At 37.7% G+C, this 16,595-nt stretch overlaps 1 protein-coding gene across 3 annotated transcripts in view; it reads right to left on the bottom strand.

Moving 5' to 3' along the window:
* Window positions 1–16,595, bottom strand: part of B3GALNT2 (beta-1,3-N-acetylgalactosaminyltransferase 2) — a 44,184-nt gene that overhangs the window by 9,360 nt on the left and 18,229 nt on the right. For all 3 annotated transcript variants that reach the window (XM_042458762.1, XM_042458853.1, XM_042458675.1), the window contains exons 5-8: window positions 16,248–16,343; window positions 6,606–6,716; window positions 3,183–3,261; window positions 1,226–1,409 (exon numbers count right to left, since the gene is read on the bottom strand). In XM_042458762.1, coding sequence (XP_042314696.1) covers window positions 1,226–1,409; window positions 3,183–3,261; window positions 6,606–6,716; window positions 16,248–16,343 — 470 coding nt within the window. The remainder of the gene's footprint in view (window positions 1–1,225; window positions 1,410–3,182; window positions 3,262–6,605; window positions 6,717–16,247; window positions 16,344–16,595) is intronic.

Genomic DNA, 16,595 nt, shown 5'->3' with positions numbered 1-16,595 from the left:
TCAACATATATAAGAATTGCTGTAGAATCTATTATGGAAAAAGGCTAAAGCAGTGACAATTAATGTTTTATGGCTAGGGTTGTAAACCTTTAAAAACTGCATAGATGAAGGAATATTAGCCCATTTAGCTTTCCAGTTCCTTGGGCATCATGGCACAACAAATCAAACACCTGAAACTCCCTTTTTGAACAGTTGCTAAAAATAAAGAGTCCTAATTTATTTATTTTTTTAATTGGTAACATAAGACTAATAAGAAAATCTGATATTTTCCATGTTCTTTTTCTAGCCCTAGGAGGTCTAGAAACCTACCCACCCTAATCAAAGTCTTGGGCACCCAAACTGACGAAAGGAAGCTTCAATTATATTTTATTCACACAAGACACAAACTGTGCAATATCCCATCTTATCCAGTGAAATAGAAAGTGGTAATCTTATTGCAAATAGCCAAAAAGTGACTAAGAATGATGCAGTGTGGCCAAAATGGCAGCTGCAATAGTGCAGCTGTGGCCTTCCAGGCTCTGCACAACCATCCCTGCCCTAATATCAGTACGGAGGAAATCTTAAAAACTGTTTTTAATCATCCTGAAAGGATACATTGGTTGGAAGAACAAGAGAGAAGGGGTAAAGAAGTTTCTCTTAATCATTTGTAATTTGCCTAGATGTGCACTCAAGCACTGAAGTTGCATATGAAAGACTGTACAGCTATGGACCAAAAACAAACAAACAAAAAAAAACCCACCAGGAGGAACAGAAGTAAGTGAATGTTCACATAGTAGTGAAAAAGTATAAAGGAAGCTGGTTTGAGTCCCACTTTTGGTGAAAAAGCAGGATACAACTAATGATGATGATGATAGAAGTGTAGAAGCTGCATTGCTTGTTGATCATGATATTACAGACCAACGGATGCCAATGATGCACAGCTGCATATGGCATGGCAGTAATAAAACAAATGCAGTAATTTTGGAAGAGGCATCTCAATTTTACATAATATGTATCCATTACTGGAAAATGAGTAGGGTCTAACAAGGACATCATGAAAACGAACAGCGAAGAAGATTAGTATTTGAACTATGTAGAAAAAAGGAGAAAAAATGCACAAGGTTGTATCAAAAATCAGCTGTGCATAAAAGAAAGCAATTATTTCAAGTTACATTTCATCAATTCCTCATATACCCACAATATCCACATCAAGGCACTGATCTTTGTGCACAAAATATAAACATACCATCGATAAAAATTCAGTAATTTGGCTGGAACATTTCTGTAGGTATCAACAACATCAACAAAAACAATATCATCATAAGTGTTGCTTTCTTCTTTCAATAAGGCATCTTCCTCTTCAAGTTTCTTTATATGATGTATGAGTCTCTCTGCACGACTCTGGAGGCTTTGTAAAAGTACCTCCCCTTCTGAAAGGGAGGCAGAAGGAGCTTTAGTATTCACATGACAGCAATATAAAATCCTTCTTCTAATATATAAACCTTATTTTCCAAGACAGTCATCCCCAATCTGGTGCCCTCAGGATGTGTTTCGACTACAATACCCATAATCTTTCAGCCTGCACAACATGGATGGCTGGCAAATTCTGGAAGCAATAATCTAAAACATTTGGAAGGGAACCAAATGGAGAAGCTGCTCTAAGACATGTGTATTCAGTATATTAGCAAATAACTGGTTCAGGAATGACTGGTGTACTTGCAAATGGGTGTGAGTTGAAGTGAATGCACTACTTCGCTATATCCTGAGATTAGGACACAAAGCAATGGGATTCCACCTAAACATTAGGAAGATCTTCCTTACAGTAAGAGGTGTTCAACAGTGGAATACACTGCCTTGGAGTCTTCTTCTTTGGATGGCCATCTGTTGGGAGTGCTCTGATTGTATATTCCTGCACAGTAGGGAGTTGGACTGGATAGCCCTTGTGGTCTCTTCCAACTCTATGATTTTATGCTTCTATGATTAATGTCTTTCTAGATAACTGCAGTGTGTGCCTTCAGAATGAATTAAGTTTAGAAACAACTGCAGCAGGTTTCTTCAGGACACAGGGGCTGCAGGAGAGAGTTTCATACTGCTGATTCTGGCAGATGCAGAAGTGAAAATACACCACTGGATCCTGCCCCTTGTTTTCTGGATGGGTTATCTGTGCTAATCTTTTGCAGTAAAAACAAGAGTCTTGCTGCACCTTAAAGACTAATATCTTGATTTTACTGAGGTTTATTTTTTTTGCTGAGATCTTTGGATATAGGCCAGGACAGAAACCTGAAATAAATAAGGCAGCAGCTAAGCATCTGACCACATTGGAAATTCATAATAAAATGCAGTAATGTGCAAGTGGACATCTTCTTGAGTAATGAACTTTCCTATGTATCTGCTAAAGAAGCTTCTATGGCTGCAATGCACTGCAGAAATAATCCTGGTTGACACTACTTTAACTGTCATGGCTAAATGCTATGGAATTCAGGGAATTGTGGCACCAGGGTTCTGTGACAGAGAACGTTAAATGTCTCACAAAAATGCAGTTCCCAGAATTCCAAAGCATTGAACCATGGCAGTTAAAGTGGTGTCAACCTGAATTATTTCTCCAGCGTGGGTAAAGCCTATGAAATATTGACTCAGGGGATTAATATTTTTGCAGTCAACAAGTGCTACCTTGTTTTTATTAATGTAACTTACATGCCACAAAAAATATTTTGCTCCTTTATAGTGTTCACTATCTTAACTATATCAAATGACAGCCATGTAAATTAAGTCAATGTCATTTCCAGGTGGATAATCTCTGGCCTTCTTGATGTTTTGGATTACAATTCCCACAATACTTCACTGTTCAACAAGTGTGTATGCTGGTATACTACTGGACACACTGGGATTTGTACTAAAAACACCTGATGGGCCAAATCCCCATCCCTGCTGTAAGGGATCAGGCATGGTAACATTGTGGCTCAAGTGTGATCCACTTGCTTGTTTTTGCAGCCTTCAGGTTCTCTTGATCTCCCCCCTATCCTTACCACCAGAAGAAAAGAAGTACAATTTTCTTCCTTAATGCAATGTGTGATTTGGTTTGTTTCTTTTTTAATTGGAAGCACATTTCTGTCAAAGTTGCCCACTTCTGCATTAGAGGAAGCACAGCAAACTCATGACTTGATTATACCTTTTGAGACTTAGGTCTGTCTTTATATACTTACCTTGAATTGTGTAAATAAAGCCTCCTGCGATCCCTTCCACACCTTGTGTAAATTCATGAGGCAAGGACCCTTCCCCTGCCTATTACACAGTGATTAAAAAAAGGGGAATCAGACACACTTTTACTACAGTTATATCTATTGTCCAATACTAAAATGGGTTCAGATCTGTTTATTGCAATTATGGTTTCCTCCAAAGACTACCGACACATTTCTCAGTGCTGTGAGAATTCTGGGCTCACAACCACCTCTGAGTATTTCTTGCCTAAGAAAACCCTATGAAATTCACAGGGTTGCAGTAAGTCAATAGGCGACTTGAAGACGCAAGCACACATACACAACCCCTTGCCCTTTGGCAGCTGAGGTCCCAGGTTCCTTGTTAGGGAACCAGACTGTACAGTAGAGTTAGCTATGTACATTTGGTTGCATCAAGAGATGCCTTTTGCAACAGAAAGGCATTTCCTGTAAAACAAGTGAAAAGCAATTTTTACCAACACCTATACATATTCTCAGTCCACTATTCCTAAAGTGACTTCTCTCCTCTTCTGCTTCCCCATTTATTTGCTGATACCTTGGGTTTAAGTAGTTTGTGGAGCACAATCCAAGCAGCTCATCACCACCTGGATTGCCACCCATTTTATCAAATGATTGTGGTAGCCCAATTAAGGAAATTATAATTGAGTCATCATACAAGAAATTTAATTAACTTATTGATTATGGGCGAAGCAGACAGGTATGAAGGAGCGGCCTCTGGCTACCCTGCCCACAATCAGCCTGGGACCATAGTGACTGCACAGCCCACTCCCAAAGCGAGCCTCCACCTGTGGTCCAAAGCTGCACCAGCCAGGAGCTGGATTAAAATGGCTCCTTTTTGCTGTGGCTTTGGGCTCTCTTTGGCAGCCTCAGAGCAGCTTCCAGCTGCTTTGGGGACCTGTGTCATGTAAATGCCACACTCCAATGTGGCAGGAAGCTGCTTCTTTTGGCCCGTGTCTTTCAGGCCTAAGTCTATTAAGCCTTTAGACTATTAAGTTTGAATCTGTTGGAATAGTAACAAGCTTTATACTCGAGTCATTATAGGGTTAATGACCATTATAGGATTAATGGAGAGGCTAGCTTTAGTTGTAAGTCTCTCTCTCCCTCCTTTACTCACTCTATTCTCAGCCTTCTTTTCTGTTGTATTTCATTTGTGTTATTTGCTTCAATATAGTTTGTATTACTTGCTATTTGTTATTGTGCTTGCCATTATTACTAAGATTTATTTTGTATCCTTTGTATATATTGGTTTTGTATACTTTTGTTATATACATTGTTTGTTACCCTTTTAAAAATATAGATAAAGCTTATTTATAGTACCCTTTGTTTTTCGGTCTTTTCAAATCATTATTTCGACAGAATCTAACCCAAATACTAGAAGACAGATTCCATAAAGATAAAGTATGAACCTGGATTTTCTTGGTTTGTCTGCAGTCTTTTCTTCTCCAGAGGGTTCAAGTCCTAGCTTGATGAGTTGAGGATCCTCTATCAATGACCTACATTGGCATAGCCCTCAATTATACTACAGTATGTACTTTGAATGATGTTGTGCAAAAAAAGTATTCTGTACCTCCCTGTATAATGTTCTTCCCCACCGATGTGACTTTGTGTTATTGTCAGAGGGAACAGATGTGGGCTCCTTGTCCTCTCTTTCTCCCCAGAGCACAAAAGCAACCATGGGGCTTCTGGGTGTAGCTTTTCTTCTCTTGGCCACTGATCAGGTATGGTGCTGTGCCAAACACATTCCAGCTGCCTTTGAGCACCCTGCAAATAAGCAGCAATCTTACACAAGGGGTGAAGGTGGCATTTTTTTCTACTCAGTACAAGAGGGCAGCTGGCATGTGCCTAGGCACAGCCCCACACATAATCAGCAGCCAGGAGAAATGAGCTGTACTTAGAAATCCCCTGGCTGCTATGGTGCACCAAAAAGGAAATGGGAGCCACATTTGCTTCCTTTGACAAAAACATGAGAATGATGGTAGAGACTTACATTCCTCTAGCATGTTTGCTGGATTCAGGACTAAATGTGCTGTTACTGCTCTCAGTGACAACAGTTGTTGCAGATGTAGCTGCTACCTCTTTTATGAACAGCTAGCAGAAATTATCACATCTAGATCTATTACTGTGCCTCACAAAAATGGCTGTCACACAGTTTCCTTGTTGAGAGAAGCCATGTGTTTAACACAATGACTACTTTGGCCTCAAGGTGAATCTGAATAATATTGACCTTACTTCTACTTGTGGAAGCTAAAGAGCTAAATTGCTTAAAGAGAGCCATGTTCTATACTAGTGGGAGAAATTCTTTCTAAATACTTACATATAACTTCTACTCATAAAGTACAAAGATTAGTTCCATATTTTGTCGACAATTCAACATTTTAGAAATCTGTACCTAATTCTTCTGCCTCCACTCTGAAAAAAATGTACGGGATAATGTGTTACATCCCTATGCAGCTTTTTCACTGGACTTGGCACTCAAGACATAGGTACAGCATTTATTTATATAAAGGAATTATGATATAGACTTTTGTGGGTTTTTCAGGCTATGTGGCCATGTTCAAGAACAGTGGCCACATAGCCTGAAAACCCAGAAAAAACTATGGATGCTGGCCATGAAAGCCTTTGATTTCACATTCAATTATGATATTTTGTTATCTTACTCCAGGCCCAGCATTTTCTAATACTTTCATAACTATTTTTGTAAATTGTTCTATGCTAAATGTTTCCCAGCTAACAAGCTAACCAATTACTTCACAAAGTGGCTTTAAAATAAAATACAGTGGATTCTTGTTATACGCTGGGGTTTGGTTCCAAGATCCCCCGTGTATAACAAAATCCGTGTATGCTCAAGTCCCATTAAATATAATGAGATAGCAAAATGGTGTCCCTAATAAAAAATGGAACATCAAGGTAAATTTATACTTTTTTGGAACATTTTCAAACCGTGTATGCTTGAATCCGTGTATAACAAATCCGTGTATAAGAAGGGCCGACTGTATTTAGTAATACACTCCAAGGGGCCGAGAATGTTAGCATTTTATGTCTTGAGACATTATTTACATTGTGAATTGATATATCTGTATAACAGTAGAATAGTCTGCACAAAATTATTAGAAGATAGAGATAAACAACTGAAAAGCAACATTTTAATTTCTAGTAAAACAGTAAAAGAAAATTGTTATGTTATCAGCTAAGAAACCTGAGCCGCTGGCAAAGTCATTTTTGGACTATACCTCCAAGAATGCCCCCGCTACCATGGCTACTAGGCATGGCTGATAGGGGATACTGGGAGCTGTGATCCAAACCTTTTCCAGGTTTTGAATCTGCCATACATAAAAGTTTACCAAAACACTACTCTGTTATAAAGATTACATTCAGATATGAAGGACTGACCGTAGTGATTCTGAAGACACCTCCACCATCATTCACCATCACTTTATGAAGATTTCTAGAAACAAGGCCTTGTAGATCCTGGCTTTCCCATACAATCGTGCCTTCAAAACTCTGTCAAAACAATCATGACTTATTATTATAATCACCACTTATTATTGTATCTGTATGTGTACATATTATAAATGGATGTTTCAAATCTTTTAAGACTCCCTGGAGAATAAAATGAATTCCAAGCATTTCTGGTTTAATTTTAATGTATATATTCTTTTCTAAATTGTCTGTTTGACATATTAATAGAGTACTGGACCACCAGCTTAATAGTTTTAATGTAATTCTCCATCTGACATTTTTTATGTGAAGACTTTTAGTAAAGACAACAACTCTATTATATACAAGAAAATAAGTACTGAATGACTGAGTTCTTTTACATGTCTCCCAAAGCTATACACTTTAGCTGAGATACTGCATTGTCAGACATAATGACTACTGAGTTCCACTGGCATAGCTCCATCTGATGATGCTCAAGTTCCAAAAAACTTGTCTTTTCAGCCTGGCAGTGCTCCAACCAAAGGATTTCCAAGTTGCTGCAGATCAGATAACTGGAAATTTATGTCTGCAGCTCTTTGCCAGTTACAAGGCACAGAGAACAGCCAGTTGGAGAGATCCCTCAAGGTCTCTGCACCTCTCAACACATCCTGCAACAGGGAAAGTGCTGCTGATGTTATTTCCTAGCTATCCAATCTGCTGTGCCTTGGAAACCCTTCAGTTTAGGCACTACTTAGCTAAAAAGATAGCCATAACCACCATAAATGTGCATCTCGGGATCCTTAGTCCAATGTTGTAACTACTGAACATGGTGCTAGCCAGATATCTTTTGTTCCTGAAATACATTCACTACTGATGATTAATAAGAACCTAGGAAACTCAGCTCTTCTAGGGCCACTAGTGTGAAGAGGTCTCAACAGGATTTTCTGGATTCAGTTCCATTTATGAGGATTGCACTGACTGTCTTGCCTGTGATGTACTTGCAAGATACCAGATCTGTAGCCAGGTGATGTATGAAATAAGCTATGTTCAGGCTGTAGTCTGGTTTCCACTCTTCTGAGAGTAAGACCCACTGAACACAATGACATTTATTTCCTATGTAAACATACACAGAAAGCAACATATTAGATTCTCATCTAAAAGCAGTTCTTCCCCTCCAGTCTAGCTACTTACTGTAGTGCATAGGCACAAGGTCACATCTTTATCCAATGTGTTAATCTGATCTGGGGGGTAGAGCTATAGAAGACTTTCATTACTATGAATCACAAGTATTAGGGAATATCCCCTTCCTTAGTGAAGAATATGTAGAGAAATAAAATGGGCCTTTCACTATACCAACACACAAACAATGCATGACACACTGATTAGTTAGCTGTTAAAGATGGTGACTAATCTTCATTAAACATGTAAAGCCACCCACCCCCATCCCTCAAGCCAACTGCTAGTCATGGTTACCCAGAGAACAGATGTTCTCCATTTCAGCTAAGTGGGAGACCAACTGCCCTTCTTCGTATCCTTGTGTGAGTTTTAAAACCTAATCCTATCCATTTCCAGAGATGGGCATATTATTCACTACTGTTAAAGTAAAACAAAATAAAACACAAGAAGTCCTATGGTACCTTAAAGATTAAAAAAATATGAAATAAAATTTTGTGGACTTGAGTCCACATCATAAGATACAGTGGTACCCCGGGATACGAATGCGCCGCCTTATGAAATTTCCGGGTTACGAAAAAAATCCATTTAAAAAAACTGTTCCGGGTTACGAAGGTTTTTTCGGGTTACGAAAAAATTTTTGGTGCTTTTCGGCGCTATTTCACACGAAATCGCGGCTTTTCCCCATTAGCGCCTATGGGTTTTTTCGGCTTGCGAAGTATTTCGGGTTACGAAAGCGGCGGCGGAACGAATTAATTTCGTAACCCGGGGTACCACTGTACATATAGTATTATCTCCAATTCCATGTATATACATGTAACTCTGTGTGTGTGTGAGTGTGTGTGTGTGTTAGGGTGGGGCAAAGGGAATAGTGAGGTAATAAAGGAATGAACTTCAAGAAGTACAGATATGATCAGTTCAATTAGAATTGATATATGTAAAATATAGGTAAAATAGGCATTATTTATTAAATAATACAGTCCACCCTTGTAGGTCGGGGATCCTTTCCAGACCCTACCGTGGATAAGGAAAAACGTGGGACCTCGAGTCCCATTGTCCTCAATGGTGGGCATGACATGGATATGGCCACTAATACGATCACATGCATGCACCCCCATTGAAAGCAACAGGGCTTGCTGTCCGCAGATGCTTAAATCCATGGATAGCAAGCCTGCAGATATCGAGAATCCTTGGTATAGGTAAAATAAGCATCATTTGTAAGAGGAGTGATAGGTAACATAATAATGTAACTAGTGGTAGGATATTTACTCAATAGTCCCACTGTATTCAATGTAGTTTACTCCCAGTGTAGTAAGCAAAGTCTTGGTGAGAAGTTGGTTTCCCTTCCTAGTCAGAAGGAAAAGAAAGCCTGTAAAATATGGTAACTACAGCTTGGTGACCAGGAGACCTTTTGGAAATCCTAGAGAAACAACATTTGATAGCTAGCCTACCAGTAAATTTTGTACACATGGCAGTTCAGGTTCTGTACCCCTCTTTTAAATGCTTTCAGCTCACTTTATAGTCAAACTATTATGACAAGGGATTTCCAAAAAAACTTTAAGGAACAGGCTATATAGCTATTTCCAGAGAAATGGTCATCCTTGTTTCTAACCCCACTCTTGGAAAGTTATATATAGCTTAAGTTGCTTTTTAAGAAATTACACAAGCACATGATAAGATTTAAAAGAAGAAATCTACTGTTTAAATATATATGGAACACTATCAGCTGATGTTTTAAAGAGTATAACTGGACACAACTAGCTACAAGGGAAACACTGGGCTCCCAAAACCCTGTTTAAGGGGTGGGAGACCAGGGAGAGATTTGTATGGGTCAATCATTAAGCAAGATGGCATACGTTATCCTTCCCCTGAGCACTATCCTTCCCTGGCAGTGTCTCCTTCAATTCCTTGGTCGTGTACCCTTCTCTCCTCATATTTTCCAGAATCTTCAGAAATAGGTTTAGTATTTCACATATGCCAAGGCAGTGTTTTTGTTCTAACTATAAAAGCGGAGTGAAACTGATATAATAGTTGAAATAATGCAATAACTCTATTAGAAATTTGATTAATAATTTTAATGGTCTCTTCTACATATATCCCAAAGCAGATTGCAGTGTTTCATATAAACTAACTCCCCCTCCACATTTTGACAGCTGCTTAGGAAAGCAGGCAGTTCATGTATACCCAGTCTGCAAGCTTACCAGCATCACGAACCACCTCTCACACCCCATTTTAGTAACTTTCCATTTAGCACTTAACCAGCTTACTCACTGACCCTCAGAGAAAAACAGAAATTGATTCCCCTCTATAGTCTAAAATGGAATCCTCCTTCAAATTTTATTTTGGTGGAATTTGGGAGAGTGTAGATAGAATGACACATATGCATTTTTTTCTCTTTGCATGAAGTTACCAAAGGGGTAAAACTACAATACTTTTTCCAGGATTCTTGCTGGCAGGAAAAGCAGTTCCAACAAAGTTTATTTTTTTCATAGGTGTTGCTGTCTCTTCAGCACATTTTCCCTTTTCTCTGGTATCACTCTGTACTTATTTCTGAGTATTTGCATCCAGTTTACAATTTTATCTTGTCTCCTTAAATATATGCTTTTTCCCCACAGAAAAATAAGCTACTTAATGACTAGAAGATTCCTCTATGGAAGTCTAACAAAATCAGCTGCTTTAGTATTGTTGTGTCTCACTGAAAGGTGCTTACTGATGTAGTGCCATTCAATATAAAGAGCCTAGACTATTTGAGATTTCCTTCAATTCTTTGTGTTCCTATTGCTTTTTTAAATATTGCACAGTTTGGGATTGCAGCCACTATGCAAGATTCCAACACAGAAAATCTACTGATTCTATTAATGTAATTACACAATCATTTATATTACAGTACTTGATTCCAGTCATTCCTTTAATTGTATGTGAAGTGCAGAGAGGAAGAGAAATGCCTCTGTAACAAAACAAATTATTATTTCTTTTGTAACACCTGCATACAGACAAATTTCCTATATAAACATACACAGACATACTGCACACAGACAAATTTTCCTTTCTCACCAAGAAATGGAAAGGTATCTTATCAATGACACTGGGCTATAAGTTTCACTACAAAAGCCTGACGCCTTACACTGCTGAAAGAGAAATGGTGGCATACACAAAACAACATTTTAAAAAATGCCCCTTGTTTACAACCAGAGTGCCTTTGCACTCACGTAAGCAACTAAATGGGCACAATAACATGCAGCTCCTTTTAAAAATCTCTAGCACGTCTTTTTGTTGTTCTGACTATTGTTCATTTATATATTTTATATAATAAAATAAACACAACTTGAGTCAAGGATAAAATCAATGCTGCTTTCAGCTCTTCTCCTACAAACTCTTCAGCCATTTACTCTGGCTATAGATACTCTTATCCTTAATCAGTCTGATGCTTTCAAAAACAAAATCAATCCAGTCAGAAAGCTAAATGGTCTGAAGCTCCTTTCCTAAGAGCAGCAAAAAGACAGTTGTGCTTCTACTCAGAAGATAGATAAGCTTTGCCTGGCAGATGGTTAGACTTCACCCCCTACCACCACCAATCAACTGCATTTGATCTGTTTATTTTTTGTTTACTTTCCTTTTTAAAAAAAAATATTTTTTAGAGATTACATAGATATATTAAAATGAAAAGAAGGGAGAAGAACACACAACAAGACGTAAATAATAAAGATTTGAGAACAAAGAAAAAGATGACTTCCATTTTTCCTTTCAGTGGTTATTTAACAATACAGGCATTTCTCGCCTTTCTATGGCTCAGTGTTTCAACAGATCTAAATTATAGCCATGTGCCTCAATTTTGACCCCTGGTCCACTCTGTCAACCACATACTGTCCCCACCAAGTTAATTTGCTTTTTTTTTCTCCCACCATTAACTTGGTACCATCTCATGTTCAGTTTTGTATGTGCAATTAAAAAAAAAAAAGACTGGGTTCTGCTTTTTAAATAATTTCACTTTTTGACAGTCCTCCAGTTCCTAACCAACAGAGAAGCAGAGACCTCCTGTATGGTTACTGCAGACCTCTCTAGAAAAAAAATTCCAGTAGTTCACAACTTTCCATACTCTATTTTATTGTTCCTCAAAACCAAATTTTTTTCCTTTCTTCTCAAGAACAGCATACCTAACATTAAAATATCACTCGCTATCTTTTTATAATCCTATTAAAGAATTAAGTCATTGTATCATGTTAAGCAATATTAAGTTTATATAACATCAGTCCTTCCAATTAAAATTATAACTCTATTTCATCTGTCTTCTATATTTCTATCAGGTTTTTTTTTAGTTTAAAAGATATTCCACACCAAAACCTCAATGCCATTTTATCCTAGAACCAGATTTCTCAACCCAGCTTCAACCAAACACTATCCTCTCAATTTCGTCTTAACTTTAACACAAGTTTTTCTCTTCAGCTGTACAAACCATGATATCACCCCTCTCCAAGACATCCACCTCCCTTCCACACATCTTGTACTTATAGCCATCTGATTCCTGTATTGCTTAAAATAGTTGTTCTGGGAATTGTGTTCTAATTCCTCACCCCCCTTTTCAACCCTAACCCTCTCTTTCTTATTGTACCCGCTAATCCCCACTCAGTTTTGCAGGCTGATCCCACCACTGAATGCACTTTAATTTATTATTCCCAATATGTATCTTTCACAGACACTATTTCCAGATTAGCTTCATTCTGCGCTGCCATTTGATCTGCCATTTTCACGTTCAAATCCACCTTTTATCCTGGGTTGCATCCCCCTTCCAGTTATCATCAAATTTTTAATTTCCCTACTCTCTTGTCTCAAATCCTTTATTTACTTTCAATCGCTTCATCATGTCTGATATTTCTTGATCCATCAGCAGATGCATCTCTGCCAGCAGCTCTTGTACAAAAAATTGAAAGGACTCCACCTACCTTCCTTCCTTCCTTCCTTCCAAAACTTCCTGTTTCCCCACCTCTAGTTAAAGACTGATTACAATCACTTCCAGCAACCATCTTAATTGGAAGGATTCCTCACATTTATAATTCCTAGATTTTATCAGGGGTTTTAAGAAAGCAGGCTGCTGTCTCAGTGTCCATTCAGACCCCTACAATCTAATGAGCTGGTCTTCACAGTTTAGGCATAGATATAGCACCTTCAATCCTTCCTTATTCATTCCACATCCAACCACCCCAAAACATGGTATACTTGTGAGTAACAAGGATTCAGGACACTTGGGAGCAAATCCTTTGATTTTTCTTTGATCCAGGGAAAGTTTCACTGGTTAGAGGTTTCTCTCCTGGGGTTAATTACCATAAAAGCTCCCCTCGCTGCAGAGTGCTAATGACTGGATCAGGCAGCCATATGTCTGCCCAGAAATCCTATTTTGATTTATTTTCCAGCATAATAGGCCAAGCATTTTAAAATAAAAAATGCTTTTAAAACAAAAATTTCACTATAGTTATGGTGAAAGTTAAGCTGCTCTGAGTCCCAGTTCTGGGAAAAGAGCAGGATACAAATAAATATAATAATAATAAACATCTACATGGAAAGTCAATAACATTTTTTTTAACGGAGCTCATAGAATCACCTGATAAATAATAATTTACAATATATTCAGAATATAATGAACAAAGATAAACTCAAATCTGATTCCAAATGTTTGGGAAGGAAGTAACAAAAAGAACCTTACAGAAGCTCCCTGCAACTTCACCATCAACTGAGGAAAGGACAAAATTTATCTTAAAATACAGGTAGAAAGAAAGATATGTTGGACTCAAGCTTCCTAAAATCCAGAATTTATATGTAGCGGTCAAATTCTCTAGCTTCAATAGGAAGTTTACAGATTTCCACCCCAAGTAAAGAGGTTGGCCCCTGCATTCTGTACCTTCCAAACAGCTCCATTAAGCCTTCACCAACGTTGCCAGAGCAACAATGACTACTGGCAGCTCCCCTGTCCTCAGAAAAGGAGCTCAAATTATTTCTCAGATTAACTCTAGTGACTACAAAACTACTTTAGAGACTGTGGAAGCAAGTGCATTTGCCATCAGGCATCTATGTGAAAAGGAAGCACTGCCAGCCTTCTGTTTCTGGCAAACCTGTTGCTCAACCTATGAATTTGCTGCATATAAACACTGAAGTTTTAAAGAAACATACAAAAATGCTGTGCACAAAAATATGTATGAAGCAACCCTAAACGGATTAACTATGTCTCCATTAAATCTATTTCCAAAAGCAAGCAGACTTTTGAAATAATTCCAGTCAATTAACCAAAATAAAAAGGACAAACTTTAAACCATTCAATATGTGAACTATTTAAGTGTATTTCTTTCCAGTGTGAAGTCAAAGGCTTTCACAGCTGGTGTCCATCATTTTCTGTGAGTTTTCTGGGCTATGTGGCTGCATTCTGGAAGGATTTATTCCTGATATTTTACTTGCATCTGTGGCTGTCATCTTCAGAGGATGGTGGCATGGAGGTATGTGGGATATATATACTTGTGTGACCCTTGGTTGGGAGGGAATAATATATGTGCCCCATACACTTCCATGCCACCAGCCTCTGAAAATGCCATCCACAGAAGCAGGCGAAACTTCAGGAATAAATTCTTCCAGAATGTGGCCATATAGCCCAGAAAACCCACAGAAAACTATTTCTTTCCAGTTTCTCAAAACAACTCTCATCTGGAGACACAAGTACATATGGACTCCATATTATCTGAAATACAAAATTATCAGATTACTGGTGTAAATAATCTGGGTATTTAAATGCTATGCAATTAACACTTTATAAACCTTAACTGTAAAATCTGTTAATCTGTCACACTGTTCCTCCCTGCCTGCCATTATCACAGCCTTCATTCACAGAATATGAACAGTTGCTGTATGGCAGCTGTCTATTCAGAACAACGTCTTTTATATAGACAATTAGAGACACTGCAAATCACTTTCTTCGTAACATATGAAAAAAGATAATGAAGTGTGAGGCTCTGTAAACCCCAAACTTATACTTTTAAAAAAGTTTGCCTTAAAATAATTTCATTTTTAATATCAACAAAACATGTACAAATTGTGTAATGAACTGAGAGAACATAAGCAGTCATTGTTAAAATAGTATTTTCCGATGTAATGCAAAAATATGGTGTGGCATTACATAAACCACAGGTGGCTTATAATTTAAAAGGACAGTACAATGAAAAGCATACAAAAGCAAGTATGTTAAAGGAATACAACACACTTTAAAAAGACAAAAAGGCTTCAAAACAGTACACTTTAAAACAATACAACACACCAGCCCGTTCTTTAAAGATTTTCTGTTTTAAAAATCTTTAAAAATCTTTCCCTGCTCTCTGGTGATTTGCACAATTCTGGAAGCCTCTCTTCCTAGAACAATAAAACATCTCTTTTCAGTGGCAATTGGTGGTTTCCAAATTAATGGAAATGGTGATGAATCTGATTCATTGAATGTTTGACCCAAGGGACTGAATACTGTGTCCAAATCTGGTTGGCAAGCTTTGTGCAGGCATACTTCAGTTAACAAAGTCTTTGCAGGCTGCTAATACTACACCATTTTATTTTATTTAAGATTACTCTACAGGAGATATCTTGGAAGCCCTCCAGCCAGTCGCTTTCTGTCTTTGAGACAGCAGTGGTGGTGCTCCTGGTCATTCGTTCACATCTATCACCAGCCTCACATCCCTTTCCAGCCCTGCAAAAGTACATATTACACTACTTGTGTTGTAAGTACAAAAGTTTAGAGCACTGGGGTTTTTGGATAAGGGACACTCAATCTGTATTTCCAACACTTTTAGGAAGGGAAAGAATTTTTACCTCACTTGTTCTCAGAATGCAGCCATGATAAATATTTGTAATTTTCAGATTTTACAGGTGGGAAACAGGAAAAGAAAAATAATTTTCCAGTAGGCTTTTTTTTTAACATTCCTCATCTGAGCTTCCTTACCTGAGCTAGGATTTAAACTATGTTTTAAGTCTAGAGGACTCCATTCTCTGGACCAATCAATTATCTCCCCACTGCATTAACAATGCAACAGACTTTAATCCACAAAATCCTAAAATTTTATATAATGCCCCCTTTTCACCCCATGAAAAATGGCTGCCTAAAATCTGCTCTCTCTGTACCAAAGCTTGGAAACTATTGTCATGAAAGAGTATAATGTCACTTCCCCCACATGTCATTAAGTAATTAGGATCTTAAGAAGATTTTAGTTACTTACAGAAAAACAGACTCATAGAGCTCTGAGCTGCAAAAAGAAATGGATGCTAGTGCCTAGAATGTGTGGCATTTTACAATCTGAAAGCCATTAATAAAATAATAATGACAGAAATGGGCTTAAACATTATGAACAGATAAAAGAAAACCCAAAATGCTAGTGTGAAGCATCAGCTTTATATATGCCCCGGTTTATATTTTTTACATACCTCAGGTAGAATGAATTGTTCCACAGGTTTGTACCAAAGTCTGTTCACTTGCACTCCACAACTAGGTTGACTAAAACGAGCACTAAAAAGTGCCTCCTATGGAAACAATAAGAAACTAATCTGTAAGCCATGAACATCATCAACATAACATATATTTACACACTTTTGGCTAGTTTATATCAGAAAAAAATTGTCATGACTTGCTCCCATGCTTTTTAGATGATTTTACCATTCTTGACAAAATCTCAGCTTTTAAGAATTGTAGACCCAATAGACAAAAAAAATTACAAAATCTAAATAATTATATTAAAAAGTGGGGGGATTAATACACCCATTATGTTTTCAAAA

Source organism: Sceloporus undulatus, chromosome 1 (assembly GCF_019175285.1).
Source record: "Sceloporus undulatus isolate JIND9_A2432 ecotype Alabama chromosome 1, SceUnd_v1.1, whole genome shotgun sequence".
NCBI classification, from domain to species: Eukaryota; Metazoa; Chordata; class Lepidosauria; order Squamata; family Phrynosomatidae; genus Sceloporus; species Sceloporus undulatus.
The sequence above is the reverse complement of the archived record's forward strand: the minus strand, read 5'-3'. Positions and strand labels throughout refer to the sequence as shown.